At 31.1% G+C, this 21851-nt stretch overlaps 2 protein-coding genes across 5 annotated transcripts in view; one reads left to right on the forward strand and one right to left on the reverse strand.

Annotated features, from left to right (window-relative positions):
- The first annotated feature begins 6762 nt into the window (after window positions 1-6762).
- On the forward strand, window positions 6763-10620 carry LOC147067450 (uncharacterized). Of its 2 annotated transcripts, none has more exons than XM_085954310.1 (2): window positions 6763-6867; window positions 8483-10620. In XM_085954310.1, exon 2 carries the CDS (start codon window positions 8518-8520, stop codon window positions 9532-9534), a length of 1017 nt encoding a protein of 338 aa, XP_085810436.1. In that variant the 5' UTR covers window positions 6763-6867; window positions 8483-8517; the 3' UTR covers window positions 9535-10620. The 2 variants fall into 2 exon arrangements, with proteins under 2 accessions (XP_085810436.1, XP_085810438.1); XM_085954312.1 differs by having other exon boundaries at window positions 6775-6895.
- A 6656-nt stretch (window positions 10621-17276) lies between these two features.
- The window catches only part of Ca-alpha1D (Ca[2+]-channel protein alpha[[1]] subunit D), a 79559-nt gene continuing 74984 nt past the window's right edge, over window positions 17277-21851 (reverse strand). For all 3 annotated transcript variants that reach the window (XM_085953983.1, XM_085953982.1, XM_085953984.1), the window contains 4 exons: window positions 20225-20331; window positions 19674-19780; window positions 18771-18864; window positions 17277-18191 (listed from right to left, as the gene is read on the reverse strand). In XM_085953983.1, the coding sequence (XP_085810109.1) occupies window positions 18117-18191; window positions 18771-18864; window positions 19674-19780; window positions 20225-20331 (383 nt within the window). In that variant the 3' untranslated portion in view covers window positions 17277-18116. The remainder of the gene's footprint in view (window positions 18192-18770; window positions 18865-19673; window positions 19781-20224; window positions 20332-21851) is intronic.

Genomic DNA, 21851 nt, shown 5'->3' on the forward strand with positions numbered 1-21851 from the left:
ACAGTCTTTATTTTAAAGTCATCCTTAATATAGATATAATAGAGCTTGCCCAGATGGCGTGTGTCTCGCCGCGCTTTATACGCGAGAGGTGATATGCCGTGAGTGCATGTGAATGGCTCAATGAGGTCAACTGCACCTCGAAAGTGCGCGAGTAAAATCGCACCATCTGGGCAGGCTCTTTCCGGTTCTGTGCCAAAGCGAACATGTTCGCGTTTATGGCCGTGCGCACAGAGCCGGCCATACACAAAACGCGTACATGTTCGCCTGTCTTTGAAGACAGAATGCCAGTCTCAGGCCTTTGTTTTGAATAATTATTTAAAATTCAGAAGGATACTACTCTAATAATGAGACATTCAACATAATATGATTGGTAAGTAAGTGTTTATGATGAACTTTCAATATATTTCAAATAAAAAAAATAATAAGGTTTGTTTTTGCTAAAAAATTCGCAGTCTCTCACTTGTCACCCTACAAAACCTTCCGGCACAGATCAGGTTTTAAACATGAATTTTTTCTTTTACAATCACAGGAAAAAATAAGTAGTAATTTTTGATAATAGGTGTGGGTCAAAGAATTTGAAGAATTTTAGTCTTGTGCATTAGTTCTGTTGACCTTTTTGGTTGTTAGTTTTAGTTGTTTGCAATTACCTGAAGCTTGGTTAACCTTTTCCTTACCATGGTAAAAAAATTACACGCCTTCCCATGCAGTCCACTCAGTGGCACTCAGTGGCAGTTAAGGCATTTTAAAAGCTAATTGATTGGTTCAAAAGGTAAAGTATGTTTTTAAATACTGTTAAGTTATCGTTTAACATTTTATTCTGTATATATCACATGCAATTATCTTATAATCGTGTATAATAATCAAACATCGATAAATGTACATCATAACCAAACCACGGTATGTCTCCGATCTGTTTTAAATGTAACAACCAACACACGCTGTCATTTCACGGAGAGTGGAGATGGCTAATTCATCCGAAGTGCCGAAGGTTGTAAGGTAGTGAGATACCCGGGGTTCCATCGGCTAGCTCAGGTGTCCATCTGAGATCCCCGGGGTTCCAGCGGCTAGCTCAGGTGTCCATCGAACCCCGGATTCACAAAAAAAAAGGAACGATATATTTATGTTTGTGGTTAAATAAAACACTAAGACTTTCTTGTGTGTAACTTGGTATTAGGTATATATTTTAATCTTGAGTTTGACAAGGTTATTTTGTAGTTTTTTACAGTTACAGTCGTCAGTCCGTATCGTTCTAAAACCGGACGCTCACTAATTTTTTTTCTTTTTCTTTTTAAATTCCTCGTACCGACGCCATCCAGCAAAAAGGACTCTCGTGATTGGCCAAATTTTATCGCGTGATCTTTGATTCGGCGAATCACGAGCCTGACCCTGGCGCCGGCGCGCGAGGATTTCACGCACAATGCGCGGCAAAATTTATTATATTTGAATACTTATATTTAGTCTTAAAATTATCTCTTTCATCCATCATCATTTATACTTTTTAAATCAAATTAAATTTATCTTAATTACACCTCCGCCCAGTATATGATTTTCACACACCGGACGAAGGCCTTTACTTATTAATAAAAAAAAATACTTACGTGGTTGAGCAAGGAATCAGATTAGATGTTTTATGAAGCCGTTTCTAGAGGTCAGGGTTACGTTTCGACTTATAGCTACTAAATGATTATTTTACACCGGGAGAAGCCCGCCTGTAACAGGGGTGTATCAGTAGAATAACACATGTGCAGGCGTTCGTTATTGCGTTCGCCTCATAAAATAATAGATACCTAGTATATGAGGCGTCTAATTCCAAAAAGCGATAAGTCCACATTTGGTCAAAATCGAGAAAAAAATACGCACGTATTCTTTGTATAATTTTACACAATATGTATTGATCTATAAATTCCAAAACGCGACATAACCCTACGAAAAAAAATATTTTAAGTCTCAATTTATTACAAAAAGCGCCAAGTCCGTTTTTCATATTATTTAAAGCTTGGTTGATTTCGCGCGTGTTTATGTCAACCAATAAGGGAACGTTCAATATTGAAAAGGGCGTCTCCCATGCTGTAGCATCTGATAAACTTATGACAGTGCCACGGAAATATGTGCCTTATGCGGGATAAATTAAAAAGTGAAGTACAAGTAGCGCTAAGTCCAATTTTATTTTGCCTATATTTATTACATTTAAGAGTTTATCGGCTGAAACAAATTGCCATTTGGTTCTAATTTCGACATAGAATACAACGGAAAAAATAATCTCACGTTAAAACAAATAATTGAAGCTAGAAACATAAAAACGTTGTTTCCTGAAAATATTGAATTGTGGACTTGTCACTTTTTGTAATTAGACGCCTCATATGAAATAATATTGACTTCGATATATTTTAATGAACATATTAAGTTGTATTGCTTACATACTAAAATAAAAATACCTAAAATATTAAGGAAACATAATATTATAAACGTAAAATTACAACTTAAATAATAAAATTACCTATTATTATCTTTTTAAGAATCCTACCTACTCACTCTATGAAATGAAACCATATTAAGAAAAAATATTACATTATTATAATACAAAATACATTAAAACATTTTTTGCAGATTGAGGTTTTTTTGCTATTTACATTAAATTTAGTCAATACCATTATGTACGGTCGATGTCCATTTGAAATGGTAAACCTACAAAACATGAACTAATTTTTCGGACATGGGTACAGAGAAATATTACAGTGGCGAAGGGTGGAGGTAAGCTGTTGAGGTCTGAAATAAATAGTGCACACTAAACTTCGTCAGTCATACATATTTGTTTTCATTGAACTAAAACTACAATTATTTACAGATGGTAGGTACTGGTTAGTTTTTAAAATTCAATTAAACCCCGCGAAAAAAATACTTCTCTATTTATAAAATATCTAAAATACTCCCATTAAATTATACATAATTTTTGATATTTTATAGATGGAATAATATTTTGTATCAGAATATTGTTTGGTTTAGGCAGGACATCATGAATTAAAAAAAAATACCAACAACATGACGTGTAATAATATGTATTTTATATTCAATGAAAAGAAATAAGTATGAATGAAAAAGCGTGCACAAAATTTTCAGATTGCCTAAAGCGTACCGAAACTATTATGGTTTTATTTCGGCTAGGTTTAGTTGATTTTTAAAAACTATCCAACACCATATGTAAATTATTGTAGTATTAGTTCAATAAAAACAAATAGATACGTATGACTCACAATGCACGATTTATGTCGGATTCTAAAAGCCTACCTCAACCCTTCACCACTGAGAAATGATACAGGAGGACCTCGACTTTCGCACATAATTGGTTCCTGAGAGTATGTGCGAATGTTAAATGTTTGAAAGTAGAGGGAAGTAAAAAAAAAAAAAAATTGTGTGTATTTTAAAATATTTATTTATCAAGTAAATATAAGATGTTTAAGAGGCGTTTAAGAGACATGTTTAAGTGGGGTTTGCGGGTGTTTCCCTTAAAAAGTTATCAAGAGTTAACCGTTTGCCATTCTTCTTTTTCTTATTTTAAATAAAATAATTTAGATGGTAAATTATTAACTTTACAATATTGGCTTAACTGCTGGCACGAAATGCAAAGTGAACCAATCTTTAAATATTAACGCAGTAACCCAGGCTTTTTTATTTGATTACCCAGCTGGAATACTGGAAGCAATTCTTTATCTTTCCCTTTCAATGCTCTGCTTGATAAATTAACATTGGCATCAATTTTAAATCACCAGCTAAGTTTCCACCAAGAAGCTATGTCAATCGGTTTTTAGAAGGTTTATGCCCAGGGGCAACTGATTCTTCCTTAGATAAGAATGTACGACTAGGCATTTTTTCCAAAATAAACCTGTCTCATCTACATTAAATATTTGGCTAGAGGAATATTCTCCATCTTCAATAATTTTGGATAATGAGGAAATAAATTCTTTTGCAGCATTTTTATCTGCATCAGCCGATTCTCCAGTGAATTTAATATTAAGAAAAGAATACCTCATTTTAAAGTTGTTAAACCAACCGTTCCTTGCTTGAAAAATCGTGTTAGAATCTTCTTTTAATCTAGCCTTCCAATCTTTGTGAAAACTAAGAGCCTTCGCTTGAAGAATTGAAATACTCAAAGTGACACCTTTTTGATGTTGGTCAACGATCCATGATGACAAAGATTTTTCCATTTCATCCATAACTATGCCGTGTCTTTTGGAAACAATCTTTAAAGATATATTTCCACAATTATCACAACATTTATCATAGACCTGTTTGTATCATACGAACGTCCGATTGATGCAAAAGATTCACCGCCATGAGAACGTCTAATAATTTCCATCTTTGTCTTGATCGTGTGAAGTTTATGAGTCGTTGATTTCTTTTTGTTCGTATCAACACTGCAGTTTTTCCGTTTCTCACTCACTAAACCTATCCTAGCTAGCTCACAAGCAGTGACGGGTGTGAGCAGGATGCAAGTGATGCAAGAAATGCACTTGCTTGTGAACGAGCGATAGGGGGATATCTTTACCCCAGCGCGACGTTTTAGAAAAACGATTTTTTTTAAATGTGCGAAAAAATAGCGAATTGTGCGAAAGTCAAACGTTCGAAAGTCGAGGTCCGCCTGTGTAATAATATATTATTATGTGTATACCTACATCAGATTGAGTATGATACTATTTATTTATACAATAATATTATTTAGTACTTATGAAATTAGAAGCAAAATGATTCATTAACTTAAAATGAATTTCTTGTACGTACCTAACTACAATTCACCGATTTTATGGACATATTATGTAGGGTTAATAATATATAATATTATAACACAATAATCATGTAAACACAACAGGTTCACTATGATTATTTATTTACGTATTAGGTATGTAAGTAGGTACCTACTTTATAATTTTATTATTGGTATAAAATTAAAAGATAAAAATGTAAAAATGTAAAAAGATAAAAGTAAATATTCATTGTACCTACTAAAAGCTATTATACCGATTTGTCCGATGAGAAAGTTTGAATATAGGTAACTTTACTGAAAACACTATAAAATATTTTTTGCAACTGTGTGTCTACTTCATAAATAAAAGAAACCCGACGTCTACTACCTAGTTGTACTTGAATTGCATTTGCTGACTCGATATTATTTTCGGATGAAAGCTATTATTAGTGATTTACGACGACAATATAATTTATTACAGACCAACCATGGACCAACAAAATAATGTCTCATTTATAATCTTTTTTAATTTAAAAAAACTAATATATGTAGGTATTATTTACAGTAATATCGTCAAAAAAAGGATATTTTAGAATATCGTATTAACTGCACCGCAAGATACAAAGCTACAGTTAACTATAGATACAAATATATTATTGATGCTAGTCATTAGAACATACCTACATTTTCTGTAGCTATCTGATTTCGATGAAGGGTATTTATTTATATACCTTCTCGGCATGATTAAATATTTTCAAAGTAAAATATTTGTCAATTTGATTATCGACGTGTAGATGATTCGAGTACGCACAAATCGAACCGACTGCCCGCTGTGTACCAAAATATTATGTTTTTTTGTTTAGGTCGCTCGAAGTTTTCAAATGCACATTGCCCACAAACTGATGTAATTCTTACATACCTGGCAATAAGGGTCTGTGTTCAAAATCTAGGTAAAAAGGAATTTTATGACGGGCTCAATAACACTGACGCCTTCCGGTCAGTCTTTTGGAATAAAAGCTATATAAAGTGAAGTTGACATGCTAAAATGAACACTGATAACATTATATTAAGCGTTGCTTTGGCATTTATCGTCAGATGCATTTGAAAAATTTATACTTCCAAGGTTTGATATATTGTGGGAGGCTATAGCTGAATGCATCCTTCACATAATTATGTTGAACAAAGACATAAATTTCTATCTCTGACTAACAAATGCCATTTTAAAATAGTGTCTCATGTTTATATTACTATTATATGAGTTTCTCTAACGTATATCTTTCTAGATAGCCCTGTCACTGTCTAATCAAAATATTGATTGGACTTTCGAAAAATGATTAATTTTACATATAAAACATTCAATTCAACTACTTATACATTTTTCTTTTTATGCCTAAATATTTTATCTACAAATAGCTAAAAGTAGACTTATTACTACTAGTAGCGTAGTTTATGTATATAATAATAAGTGGGGTATCTATGATTTTAGGTCAATTCTTTACTGCGAGACCATCATGGCAACGGGAGTTAAGCTGGTTTACTCCACAAACACTTTGAGGAGTAGGTACGGACGTACATGCACGTCAGCGCGAATTTTGGATGGAGTATGGACCAATGGATGAACTTGTACGCCAGCATATTGGATCTATTTCGTCGTTTCCCGCACAATATAATTATTATCATATGTGGATTTCAGCACATTTGGAAATAATAAAGAAAAACTGTTTTAAAAAAAATTAAAAATAGCGTTAGTGCGATATTGGACATTTTTGGACTAGGTGTAATACATTTTTTTAAAAAGATTAAAAATTTTTTACGTGACTGAAAATATATTGACATAGAAATTTTTATGACTGCTGAATAAAATATGAACATAACATTTTAGGAAGTTCCAAGTCAAAGAGATTGAAAGACTGGAGAAGTCTAATCTCTTTGTTCCAAGTATAGATTGAAAAAAAATCATAGTGTTGAAAAAACTGTCTATTATTGACCTAGTATTTATTATGTTTGTTGTCTATGGTAAATCCAAAACAAAGAAAGAAGTCAGTAGGTGAAAGATTGACATTTGAAATTCAATATTTTTGGCTGTCTATCCATGGAAATAAATTAAAACTTGCAAAATAGTTCGACAGGTTAGACAATTAATGGACTATTATATAAGTAATAAATGATTTTAAATAACTATATCAGTAATATCTACGTACCTAAATATTAGTTTTCAATAGCTGTCAAATCTGACAGCATAGGTTTCATTGTTAATATCACAACAAATTGATTGATTTTTTAGTACCTACCTAATATTATAATGTCGTTTTCAACAAGAATCCCGAATATAATCCGTAGTCATTGAAAATAAAATGAATATGTAGGTAATGTATTTAAAATAATAATTGATATTAATCTGGATAATGATTAGACATTTCATAGAAAAACATAAATTCTATGTAAGTACCTACCTACTTCAATTTGAGTATATATCTTGATAATTTTCAGTCATACTTAACCTTAGAATATTTACTCTGACGAATATAAAATGTCTCTTGGCGTCTGAACTCCATGATATAATTTATTGTCTTTGCTAAAATGCTAAAATTTTAAATTCAAATTGTGTGTCCTTAATATTTCGACTACTTTCCTGGCATACCCTATAAACAGAACAAACAATGAAAATATTTCATACCCTTTCTGTTATATTGACAACACATGGGGGAACGAACAACCTCTGGGAGGTAGCTGGTAGGGTTCAATTTACATTTGTGTATATTACAAATTCTTATTAATTATGGTATCATAGATTTGTATTGTAATATGTACATATACTTAAGTCGATAAAACTTGCAGATGTAAGGAATTATCATCTTCAGTGTTTTTTCCTCCTCTCCCGCAGGTAAACTAAGTGCCCTAAGCTCTTTCTTGACCGCCACGGTTGTAATGGATTCAAATTCGATCTAGCGAAGTGAATTTTTGAGGGTTGGTCGTATTTCGAGATACCAATCTAATGAACACATATTTAGCATATAAGTTGAATTCAGGGAACTCAGAAATAATAGGAAATGAAATACCTAATGGGTAAGAAGAAGCAGGCAACCGATCTTGAGTAAGGAAGAATACGGGATAAATTTAAATACGTGTCAAGAATACGTCATACGTCGAATACTGACAATTGCTCTCGGTTTATGCATTGATGCTCATTTAATATTGGTGTAACACGCACTATTGCACGTCTATACTGCCCTTCTAAGGAAGAAGGCAGTAACTGACTCTCATACACTTTCGAGATAAATGATATAATGTGTTTTTTTCAAACTTTAGTACTGTGAATTAATAAAAAACAGTGATAATTTTTATTAGTAGGATGTTAAAATACAAACAAAGTAATAATAAACGAGCAGTAACTGCAATGAACAGGTGCAATTACTGCCTTTTTGCTAAAATTGTATGTTTTATTTTAGAAGATGTCTTTTTTCACTAATGATTTTAACGGTATTTTAGTGATAATACTGATTTTAAAGTGAACAGAATATATAGCTTTCAAAATTACCTAACAGATGACATTCATAACTCAATTTCACAAATTTTGCGAGTTATTGCCTTTTTCCTTGGAAGGGCAGTATAATGCTTGGTTCATTTTCGTAGGACTCTCACATTCAAAACCCTGCGTCAAAATTTACTGTATTGGTATATAGCCTCTCAGAATTTTGTCTGTTCTGTGGTTGAATCTAATGACAATTTTATTTATTATTTCAGAATAATGACTGCCCTTGTTTTATATTAATCATGCTATGGTTGATTTAAATAAAATGACAGAATACGACTCAAATGAAGTTCCTCTCAAAGTATCGTCAGGATCTTTAATTACGTATAATTTCCACAGCAGATTATTGAAGCAGTTTCACAAACCTGTCCGAAAATCATCTAACCGAATACCGCATTCTCTTTCTAACAGCGCTGTTATAGATATTGAATCTGAAATTGATTTGTCACACGATTCAGTCTTACCCAAAATTAAAGATGAGAGCCAAATAGATATACTGCACAATCCAAGAGATGCTATCAAAGAAGAAAATGTCACAAAGTCTTTAAGTCCTACAAACGACGGTTACTTGGCAACAGATTTTAGTGATTTTTTCCCGCTCCTATTTAAACCAAACAGTCATTTAGATTACTTCAGCCATGTAAATTTAATTGAAATAAAAGACTGCGATTCAGATGTTTCTTCTAGTTCAAATATTGTATCAGATGTCATGCAAAAAGAGCCAGTTCGGGATGTTAATACGCCATTAAAGTGTGGTTTTTGTGACTATGCTTGTGAAGATTTGAGCGAATTAAAAATACATAAACGTTTACATAACGTCGAGGCGCCATTTTATTGCAGTGAATGCAGTTATACCTGCCGAAAGTTCAGCAATTTAAGGAGCCACAAACAGATGCATGCGAGAGACAAGCTTTTTGCATGTGATAAGTGCAGTTACACAAGTAATTTTGTCAATAATTTAAAGTCGCATAAGATAATTCACTCGGGAGAGAAGCCATTTTCATGTGGAGAGTGCGAGTATGTATGCGGACGGCCGAGTAACCTGAAACGCCACAAGCTGAAGCACTCCAAAGATAAGCCTTACTCGTGTGATATATGCACTTACACGAGTAAAGATCTGACCGGTCTGAAGGTTCACAAATTGACACACTCTGGAAAGAAACCATTTATTTGTGAAGAATGCAGCAGTTCTTACGTTACTCTCAAGTCTTTGAATCACCACAAGAAGAAACATACGTTAAAATTAACCTCCGAAACAAGTTAAGGTGCGAGATTGGTTGAAGCAGTGTTGAAAAGAGTTCTCACAGGGACCCAGAGAAAGACAACGGTTGGTGATCTCAATTATACTTGGAAAACTATCTGGCGGGCCTGGAAGATATTGAGCCTCCCATTGGAGCGGCATTGAATAAGGATAATAACAAGTGTATTGTAGAATGTGACAAGTTTAACTTGAGGGTTCATGTTGTTATAAGTATCGTGATAGTAATATGCCAGGAAGATATTACACCCCTCATACTTGATAAATACAAGAATATAGAATACAGTGGCATATAACAATTTTTTCCCATAGAGTTAGGATATTTTTAGTTATATCTCAACGTTGAAATGTTGAACAATTTTTCCTATCTCATCTGCGATTCTTTCTTGATTTATGGGCTAAATAAACTCTTTTTGTCGTTTTCCTTCTTCACAGTACGATTTATAATCTTCCTACCATCACTTTTCAAATAGCACATTTAAATGACTTACAATACACACAAATATGAAATGTCAAATGCTTTCACGGTGAGTGTTTGAATAAAGAAACGAGAGAGGGATTTTTACTACACCAGCTGCCGCACACCAAGTCAAACTTTTTACATTCAATAATTGAGTATTGGACCTGTGAACACTAATACCTCACTTGACAGTTGACTGTGAAGCAAAATGTCATATAACGAAGCATCTATCCGTTCAAATTTTAGAAAAAAGTTAGAAAATCTTTAAATGCCCTGTTGAAATAGCAATGTATTTATTTCAAAATCGCATTACTTAACATAGCAAAAATAACTGTGTCCTTCATCAGCATCAATTTGAAGTAAGATGTTCATTCCATCTTTGAAGTGTAAAAGTGCTTTTGACAAATCCTTCGAAGTTAACTGTCAACTGAGTTGTTTATGTCACGTGCCATTTGTTAAATTTTATGATGACTGGTCCACATAGTTGTATTTATTTGCCCAATTTTTTTATGAATACTTATATTTGTACGGGCATATTATATTTCTCGATGTCGAAAATATTGATAAGTATTGTTTTTGGTTAAACCCATATTGGAAAAAATGGGCTGTAAATTAAAATTGCGCCATAATTTAAAAAAAAAACTATTATAGTGAAAAATCGTATAATGATTGGCCATATGGTGGTTAAGGGTACTTTACAGATTGCTCCATCGAAATTTTAAATTAATTAATTTATTTTTAATCGTAACGTTTTTATTAGGTCCACATAGTCACTGAAATAATCAATAATTATTTGTTGATTTGAAATTATGTACTATTGTTGAAGTCTAGTCATTTATTGCAAATTTTAATTAAAAATGTATCTCAAGATTTTGAAACAAAGAAAAATGTTACCATGATATTTTAAATCTTTTATACTGTTATTAATTAAATTTGATGATGATGAATATATAAGTATATGTATAGATAGTATTATTATAACTTGTGTTGCAATAGTATTATTATAACTTGTGTTGCAATATTTACAATAAAATAATAATATGTAAGTGGTCCTAAATGTATTGTGAATTACGTAGTAACAAATCTATAAATTTACAGTTAAAATACAACAAAAGTTTATAAAAATATTATTTATTACGTGTTTTATGAAGTTTTGCATTTACGGAAGTTATTGTGATAGATGTAGTAAATATTTATTGCTTTTCGACAGTGTAATGAAATGAAAATTTATACAAAGATACAAATTAATGTACCTAATAAGACAATTATGTCAGTAGTATCTATGTATGTAGTTGTTTTTTTTTGTATGTTCGATGTTTTGTTATATGTATTTCTGTACATATTTTCAATCTACCTCATCTGTCATAATATTTTTAAGACAGAAAACAATACAGTTTATTATGATACTAATTTTATTGAAATGCACATTCAATAAACAAAATGAATATTAATTGTTATAATATATAAAACTCCTGACCAATGAAACCAGATTTTAACAATTTTAACATGTATTATAGATTTAACTAGATGTTTATTGTACACATGTCTGCCAATTTCGCAAATATATGTTTCAAAGTTTACCCTGATCTCTTAATATTATCCCAGGCCCTGGTTCCAGTTTACATAAGTAATAAATTTATTTGAATATAAATTGCCATATAAAAGAGGGTTAGGTGAGTTCATCCATTTTTGAGAGGGCTAGGAGAAAGTTTGAGCACATCCCGGTATGATTAACCCGAGCCATATTTACACAAAGTCACACACAGTAAGGAAGGCCCAGAAGACCAAAACACCGACCACCAATTCACTGAATATGCACTGTCAGACGTTTCCAAATATTTATTTGGTCAGTTCGACAACAATGCATTCGAATAAATAAAACGACTACAGATTAAAATTCAATAAAACTTTTTTATTAATATTGTAAGAAAACGATGTCTAATACACAATAGTAATTGTTCATTTCTTAATAAATATACTTCACTGATTGGACTGGTTTAATTAATATATTACATATATATTTATTTATAATATTATAAGTAATCGTCAGAAGGTACAATTTTTTTTAAATTTAGTAAATTCAGAAATAACAAGTAACGAAGGAGCTGAAGGATTTTTTTTTGGCATTTTGGAGACAGTATAGAATCTCTAAAAGTTTCAAGTGTAAATAAATATAAAGAGGCTATCCATGAATATGAATATAAAAATTACATAGATCGCAATAAAGCAACTGTCAACATGTTCAAATAGAAATCATTTTGAATGTAATATTTAATTAGCTTGGTACCAATATCATTCGTCTTTTACAGGACGTGTTATTAATACCTTAGCGATATATAATTAATTAAATGGGAGAGTAATCACTTGAAATACACACATGAAGGTAGGTAGGTTAGTTAAATTGTTGTAAAAGTTATATAATGTTGCCGAAGGTTGCTGGTAATAGAAACTCAAGAATTCATCCAATCTTTTGATGGCATAGTGAACAGTAAAATTGTAAAATTAGATAGATATTTTTATTGATTGAATCATATTAACATTTAAAAACAACTTTCTAAAGCCGTTAATATATAATTTATAATGTCTTTATTTCATGTTGACAGTCGAATATTGTGAAATCAAAATGTCATCTAACCTCACTCAAATTTACAAAAAAAGAAGATATATTAAAAAGATCTCATAAGACATTCATCGTTCATAGATTCATGATAGCGGCGTAAATTTTGGTTGGCAGGTTTAGACTTTTTCAAGTAATTTTTTGAAACGCAAACATACAAAACAAGGAAATTGCCTACTGATGTTAAAAGTAAGATGTCTATTTTGTTTATTAAATTGATAAATGAAATAATATTATAGAAATGTATAGCTACTGTGTATTGTACGAGTAATATTTAAAGGAATTCAAAATGCCAATCAGTATGTATAAGAATTTAAAGTAACATTAATAAAAAATATCATACAGAAATAATAAAATATGACATGAGTTCTCAAACCTTCATCATATTTGTTAATTGATTTGTAATTGTTTTTTTTATAGTCTTTTCATTTCGTATCTTTAAATATAACTTTTCGAAGAAACAACATAACTTGATAATTTGATAGTTTAGTCACAATTATTGTTTGGTTGCATACATTCATAATATGTATTCGATTTTTGGTACCTATATGGATGACTAATAAAGCCCAGTGCGGATGTGTGACTTACTGCTCCGAAATTGTTCAGTCATAAATAGAATTCATAGTTTTAAGAACGAGTGTGGGGTGTATCATTATGTGGCTAAAAAGATGCGATCCTATAGCATTATTTAATATATTTTTCTGTCACATAACAGAAAATTGTAAGTATGCGCCGAGCCTAATAATACATACTCACTTAATTTCAGAGAATTAGTACAAAAATGTAATAGTTTTCAATGATTATACATAAGAATTTGATTTATATCTCATTTTTGTTTGTGGCATAGAAAATTAATTTAATACAAAGACGTTTTATTAATTTTATAAAAAATATTGAAGAAATGGGTTACATGATAATTAAAGATTTCTTTTAATGCCACCGATCTATCAAAATTATTATAATCAATTATGATTTGCCATCGATAAATATTTTAATATTCAACACACAGAATAATTAATTTTTACAGAACACTTAGTTCTAATTTTTAAACGTCCGCATAGGAATGACGATTTTTTGAATTCACATGTAATTGATAAAATTTGTCAGTTATTTTAGACACTGAGGAATTATGACTCGTAAATTTATTTTAATATTTTAGGTTTTTATAAATACATAAGAAAATAAAGATAAATTAAAAACACTCTTTTTGTGACAGACGGTAAATATTGTAATAATAATGCAACAGCATATTTAGGTTAAAATATTTGAAACCTTTTTCAATTAAAAAAAGTATGTGTGTAATTAAAACCTACAAAGTTTAATTGTTCAGATTTTATAACTGTATATGAAACAGAATATTTATAAAATACTGAAAAATATCTAGTCAAACAATTATTTAGAATACAGACACACTATTCTAAAGATAAGTACGTTCAAAGAATTTAATGGTAATTCATACACGATTAAAGAGTTATTGTTTTCATTTGAATACCTAAATACCTAAATGTTTACATTTAACGGTTTGAGATTAGGTTGTTCTGCAGTGTTATCATTTGAATAAGAAAGGCACTAGGCGGGATGTGTAGAACATGTGATGAAAACTTTATATGTAGTTCACGTCTTTAGAATGTGCGGGATATTCTATATCGGATCGGATAATGTTTTAATGTTATTTCCGAATTCGATTCGCTAAGTGGGGAACTTTTTGATAAAAAATGTATTATTAATTCTACGTTTAACAAAATTTAGAATATCAAATACGCGCAACAGTAAAATTTGACACATGAAACAAACGCTTCAACATTATTTCTTTCAAGTGTAACAACAATAAAATTATTTTTTATTTAAAAAACCCTCTTTTGGTAAATGTGAAATAATAATTTGCTAATAAATTTAATTACTTAACTACTTTTATTGTTAAATCGCCAATACTAAAATTTTGAGTTTATTGTCAAATTAAAAATTCATTGTTCACAGTGAATTTATTGCATCAAATAAAATAAAATAGGTATGTTTATATTATCGGTATACTGTCTTCCTAACTTCCTAACAAACGCGTGTCCACAATAAAATATTATTATTTTTTAAACATAATCTTTATGTATCCTGCTAACCAATCTTTCATAATATAGTTGATTATAATATAATGACAGAATCAAATTTCAAATTATTATTTTAACAGAATTAATACTGATTTTTAGATTTTATTTTTTATAACAACTTATCCATGGGATTACAATAAATATACATAACATTATGTATTTAAGTAATTAAAAGCAGGAGTAACATGATTGTGGTCACTTAATTATTTTGTGACTTCGTAAACATTATTTCATGTACAAATGATGCACAATAGAATTTACTATGTTAATTTGATTATATTTTAATATCCATGTATAGAGTTATTATTGAATAGAAGTAATAATGTATTTTCATAGACACCCTGTCAAAAAATTGGTTGATTGTTGATTTAATAATACATCATATATTTCTCACCATACCAATGCGATGAGAATATCTACATGTGTCAATAACTTGCTATTTACATAATATATAATACAGAAAAATGTTAACGGTAGTTTATAGCAAAAGAATTTATAAAACAAGTCTAATTTTTTGTGAAAAACGATTTATTATTTTGACAAAACTGGGATTATCGTAAAATCATTGTGTAAATTAATTATCATTTATTGCGTCATCGTTGAAAAAATTAGACCCTGTCTGATAAAAAAAATGGCTGGTCCCGCGGTTAGGAGAAGAAATGTGTTGTTAAGTTTGAAATATAAAATAAATCGAGCTATTTGGACTTTAAGGAATTGAAAGCAAGAAAAATGTTTCCATAAATATTGAACTGCCATACTGCATTTAGAGGTTAAGCGTCAATTACATTGAGCTTCTTTACGAGCTGTTTCTTGGCGAATTTAAAAGCGGGCGATTCAGCTACTGCGATTTGATGATTACACACAAAACTTTCCATTCGCTGAGAAGCCACAAGTCAGCGACTATTTTGACAGAACGTAATTGGTTTTTTTACCGGGATGTTGCTACTGCGCAGACGCAGTAGGCCCACACGCCGGCGTGTAGCGTGTAAAGTTGACCGGCTTTCAACTTTTCTCGGTAGAGTGTTTACAACCTGCTTGTTAGCTTGTTCGATGATTACACTGGGCGACTTTACAGGCAGATTATAAATTCGCCAACAAACAGCTCGTAAAGAAGCTCAATGTAATTGACGCTTTAAGTAAATTATTAATAAAAGTTGTCTGTTGTGAGATTTCAAGAGCCTTATATGAAATTATACCTGTAGCCATAATAGACTCTTCATCGATAGAGATCATGGTTATTCTAATTTCATTTTTGTACACATTGACAATATTTATTTAAACATGTTTGACAATTAATATTTTTCAGATTGATATAAAATGTATAAATGTACATACAAGATGTTCATTTAAATTTCCATCAATACGAAATGAATCGAATATTCTTCAACATTATTTTAATAATTTAGAATATAAAAAGATGAAAAAGGTTTTGTAAAATGTGCTTCGAATTTAAACTATCGTAAATGTAAGTAGGTATATAATATAGTATTAAAAATTACATAATAAATATTTTTATTATGATAACTATTAAATACTAATAAAAAGATTGGATTTTTGTCATGTCAGTATGGTTGTGTGCGTAAGTTTGTGTTTGCGAATGTAATTCTGTTTAGGTTTTTCAATGTCTGTGTGTGTATTACTGTATAGTGAGGTTTTTTCCACACGAAAAGATGAAGGCACCTATGTTTGACACCATATAATTAATTTAATAACCAATCCAATATCCAAACTTGACGGCAGAAACATTACTAGATTCCCCAATACATTATTAACACTGTTTTTAATTCGTCCACTCCAAAGGACAGTTCTTTTTCTTTGATCCCAAATTGTTGCGTTATATTTAATATACCCAGATGTCAAAATCGTATATTAACTACAACAGTGGCACAATAATTGGCAGAATTTTTCAGATGAATCGACTATGAATAGATAATATAAATAAAACACGACTATGTCGTTGTCTTAAAAGAAGTTAATTCTAAAAACAACCTAAAAAATATAATAACAACAATTTATGAACATCTCAAATTAATTTATATTACATATTATATTATATATTTATTTGTGTTTAGGATTGTAAAGTTTCTGCATCCAGATTTCGATAAAATTGCCAACATATAATATATATATATAATATATTAAATATTTAAATAATCCATACACCGAGTAACGTTTCAAACATACAAAACAATTTATTTAAAATAATTCATATCGCAAGTGTGAAAGAATGACACAATAAAATTATTGGTGTCTCACAAAGCAGACGAAAAAATTGTTAAATATTACTATATATTATTTATACCTATCATTCCAGAGGTAACAATTCCAATATGTGAGTCCTAAACGAAACATAGGGAGCGACACGGAAAGGTTACAATAATTATTAATTACCCCTGCACCCTAAAGTTTATTTACAAAAGAAATATGGCATATTTCTTGAACCTCTTCAAGTTCACAGTTTTTGTAATAGATTTGCTATCCCTTTTAAAGGCGTGTAATTGATTTTTGACAGCAAGTTGGGAAAATTTTGAATTCAAAAACATTTGGCAGTGAGAAATTGCATTTTTTTGACAGTTTGGAAATGGTTGAAAGAAAATAAAAATGTTATTTTGTCTATCTAAGTCATTCATCGTTCATCTTTAAACCGATAATGAAGATTTTCTATTTCCGTGGGATAAATAAAACAAAAATGATTATTTTATAAGATTAACAAATAGGTACAAGTCCTGATTAAGAGCAGTGCTTCCCAAACTGTGGTGTCTAAAATATTTGAAGGAGTATGCGGTTGAATTTTTTTTCGTTTTTATACATCATATTGCAACAGTTACACAGTAATAATAGCCCTAATTTTTTCTTATCAAAAGTAGGGTACATAAAATCTATATTTTTATAGGGAGGGATTACGAACATGCTGTAAGTTTGGGAAACATTGTTGGAGTATAATATCTACTTTCATACTTTTTTTCTGTTCAAAAAAATATTCTGTTCTATACAGTAATTATGGAGCTTGTATTCAAAATTTTTGTTGACTTGCCAGTAGGTACATTTCTAAAATTTAGAACATTTTCCTTCAATAATAACATTTTATAATTAGTACTGTCCAGCCTTTTTGTTGTATTTATATAAAAAAAGCCCGCTGACACTCTTCTCGGCGAACTGTCTTCACGACAATACATGTGAAGACGAACATTACCATTTCTCATAGTCGTTGAACTAACGGCAACGTAATTTCATCAGTTTTCCAAAAGTATCATCTCTCGTGTAGCGTGTGGCGTTACAGCTGTCAATTATCTTGACACCGTCTGTGAACGTTGCATCATATCGCTCGCGAAGACAAATAAAGAAAACGGCAGATGTGAGCACAGGATTTAGGGTAGTTGAGATGTTTCGGCTATAAGTGTCGGCCCCGCTATAATGGTCCCTGAGGGTTTCGGGTCGGACTGCTAGGATATTGTGCCGGGGCCATTCCGTCTGCCGGGTAGCCCTGGAAAATTCAAAATAACATTGCACCAAGAGGTTGAACCAATATAAATTGTATTACACTTTTCTACTGAAACACTAAATTACTTAATGTTGAATCCAGAACATTTTTGATATGGTTAAATCGTAGCATTGAATACATTATTTGTAAATAAATACAACGGAGGCGTTTTGTTGACATTCATGCTTTGATTACTTACTTATGTAGTGTTGTTTGTGAGTTTACGTCATTATTCATTTAAATAATAATGTTACATTTTATACAAGACCTTTTTTGGGTTTGTAACTGATGCATCGCTGTGGGGTTTCTTGTAATTAATATTATAATATTAACTATTTGAAAATCCACATGAACTATTGTTGTATATCAAAATAAATATAATTAACATATTTAAGCAATGATTATAATATTTCATACAATAATTTATAGTAGTCTTTTTGTTGCTTAACAGAATACTATGTCCTAATTTTTCTTAAATTTATAAACAGTTTTGTAATTATGAGATAATTTTTTTATATACAAATGTATTTTATTAACCTGTCTGGCAGCATATTTTTTTTATAGATGTAAAATAATAATTACCAAAGCCATTTGCTGGGCGGACATATTTTGTTGTATCTGTTGCAGTTGAGCCTGCTTTCTTTGTCTTTCTTGTAAAAGCAAAGTGTGGGCAGCTCTGTGAAAAGAATGAAGTCAACAGTTTAGCTATAATTGAATTCAGTAGGATGTGGTTTTGTACATTCTACGTGGTTCTGATGGGTAACGTTGCGAACATAATCTGCATCAAGATCATGGAGTGAAGATGAACAGGTCTCATTTCTCGAAAAGGCATCATCGCTGAGCAAATTGCATCATTCTAATTAAGTTGAGTAGAAGTAAGACGTAGAAAAATGCAGTATAAAAGACCCGGAAGAGTGGAAACAGTAGGAAGAGGCTTGCATCAAGTTACTACAACGTTGGGCCACAGTGGACTGGTTGATAGATCGGCTGTATATGAAGCTGTAACTCGAGGATTAGATCCTGCGGCTGAACAAAAAAATTAAATTGATTCTTTATTAGCACCCAATGGGTTGGGAAAATGGCTAATAACCTTTCTTCGTAAAAAGAGTCGGTAATGAGCTGTAATGTAGAGTAAAAATGTTAATTTACTTTAACAAATTTATCTTATCAGGATCTTATTGGAGTCTTGGTCTATTCAATTGCCTGCCTCGGTCGTTTGCTACTTTCTTCCAATAGTTCACCAACAGAGGATGCTTGGCATCTTTCTCCACATTATGCCTCAAGTCTTAGCCTTCTAATAGGTCTTTTCTTGCAAGAATATTAAGCATTTTCTTTAAAGAATCGCGATTCAGACATCTGTTGCGCTCATCTCAATCGAAGCATTGTTATTATATTGCCTACATAATAATATTGAATATTCAAGAATAGAAAGCAATGTCAGAATATTTAATATATATTACTAATGACTAAGATATGGATAAGTACCTATCCATTTCCTCTTGCGTCATGTCCAGTGCTTCCTGCATTTCTCTTGACGTAGTCTTGATGAATTCGGAATCACAATATTTGCCCAGACCCTGTTCAGCCAGCACCTAGAAATAAATATATAGTTATATTATACTATTTAACACCATACCAATATTGCATATTTAAAAAAATTCAATTAGCCTTGTTTTGCATGCAATGTTTGTATTTGATTTGTGGATATTCAGTTTCATATGTCCATTTACTTACTGAATAAATAATGTTTTCTTTTTTTTTTTTCGACCATGTCCAATCATATGGGCCTCCACAGAGTAGTTTGTATTTCAGATTTTGTTTTTTACGAGAAATGGATGTCAGCCACTTGCTCAATCTATTAGGTCCATACCCTGACTCACACACAAATTGAAAAACAAAATGTGTACTTGCCAGACCCAGGATTCGAACCTGGGACCCCCGGCATTATAGTTCGACGGTTAAGCCTTAATAATGTTTAGTAAACTTTAAATAAATTGTGTAATATTTAAGTGAAATAGAAATTATTGTGAACTCACTCTACAGACGAGGCTCTCAGCTGACCCCACGACTCCCAAAGAGTTAGCTCGCCTGTCCGCGGGACTGCCGGGAAGAGACTGAGCCAACCTCGCATTCTGACCACCACCTTAACACAACACAAACTGTCATGAAACTATTCTTTATAATAAAAAAAAAACTATTCGTTGTATCTCCTTCAAAGATTTCCCATAATAAAATGTAAACACCGTGTTTACCGATTATTTGTTCCAAATTAAAATTTTATTATAAATAATTTATTATCAAACATAATATTATTAAAATCACATTTTAATATGGGAAATGTTAAGCACATGAGTTGAACAGTGTAACATAACGTTTGTGAAAATATAAGAATAATAATTTCAATCAAAACTTTTGTTTTGTTACACTGTCCAGATCATTTTGTCGGCATACAAACTGAACAACAATAAAATAACTGCTGAAAATTTACTCAACGACTAGCCTATTAGTACTTAGGTACGTATGTATTATATTGCATAAGTTAATGAGTCTAATTAAACTGTACTAATGATAATTATCGCACATCCGAAGCAACAACGTCACAAGTGCTAAAAAATCAAAAAATGAGATTAATGTTAAAAAACATGCCTAATAGGTCTCCGCACCTGGTGCGTCAATGTCATAATGTAGTTCTTAAAGTTTCCATCAAACGTCTCATAATATGTCAAATCATGAAACCATAGTTCACAATCTTTAAATGCTTCTACTGAAAAAAGTGTGTTTTGCACTTATGACGTTATTGCACCAGATGTGCCTAAAACAGCTTACAGCTAACTTTCAGCGATTGTTGCTCATTTTGTACTCGGGTTCACACAACTCTTACTATGAATAAATACAACACAATGATAGAGTCAATATGTCAAAAAAATCTTGTAAGTGATTGAAATTATTACCTGTTGGTTTTGGCATTAAAAAAATCATATTTGTAATATATTATTGTGTAATATAATATTGTTTATTAATTGATATATTTTCTCTGCATTTATGATATAATAATAAATTCAAATATAATTGATATATTATTATGAAATGGCACAATATGAAAGATTTTGTATTAAAACAGCTATGTAGGTAATATATATTTTATCAGGTAGGTACTACCAAAGATGTTGAATCATCTTAAGGTGGAGCCTTCTATGATTTCCCTGTAAAAATCTCTGAAGGCGTGAGTGCCATTTTTGTATGCGAAAAAAACAAAGATCGTATTGGGAGCTTGTATGAGAATTAGCGGTCCTTTTATCTTACCACTTTCATTCGATTAGGCTCCATTTGTAAGAAGGTTTTCTTCAACATCTTTGTGCACTGGACAAATCAGGACAAGATTATCAACACAAGTTTGATACATTGAACAGTTCTACTTAGTTAATTTGGATTTCAGTCATCCTATATTAAAGGGTACATCTGTTGGAAAGCAAAAATACTCAGGGAAAACTACCTAAGGACAACTCTAAACAATTATTTGTTCAGTAGAATTTGTAAACTAAAGTCTAAAGGTTAGAAGACTCATATATCAATTGCAACTTCATTCATTAGGACTTTAATAATTAATATAGCACTGTTTTTTACTAATAAGACCAGAAATAAAATTCAGACATGACGTGTTGT

The sequence above is a fragment of the Rhyacophila brunnea genome, unplaced genomic scaffold (genome assembly GCF_057557595.1).
Source record: "Rhyacophila brunnea isolate RB1 unplaced genomic scaffold, BYU_Rbru_1.0 scaffold_4, whole genome shotgun sequence".
NCBI classification, from domain to species: Eukaryota; Metazoa; Arthropoda; class Insecta; order Trichoptera; family Rhyacophilidae; genus Rhyacophila; species Rhyacophila brunnea.

Excerpts from the sequence above, each read along its gene's own strand:
- LOC147067450 (XM_085954310.1), top strand. The coding sequence starts at position 8,518 with ATGGTTGATTTAAATAAAATGACAGAATACGACTCAAATGAAGTTCCT.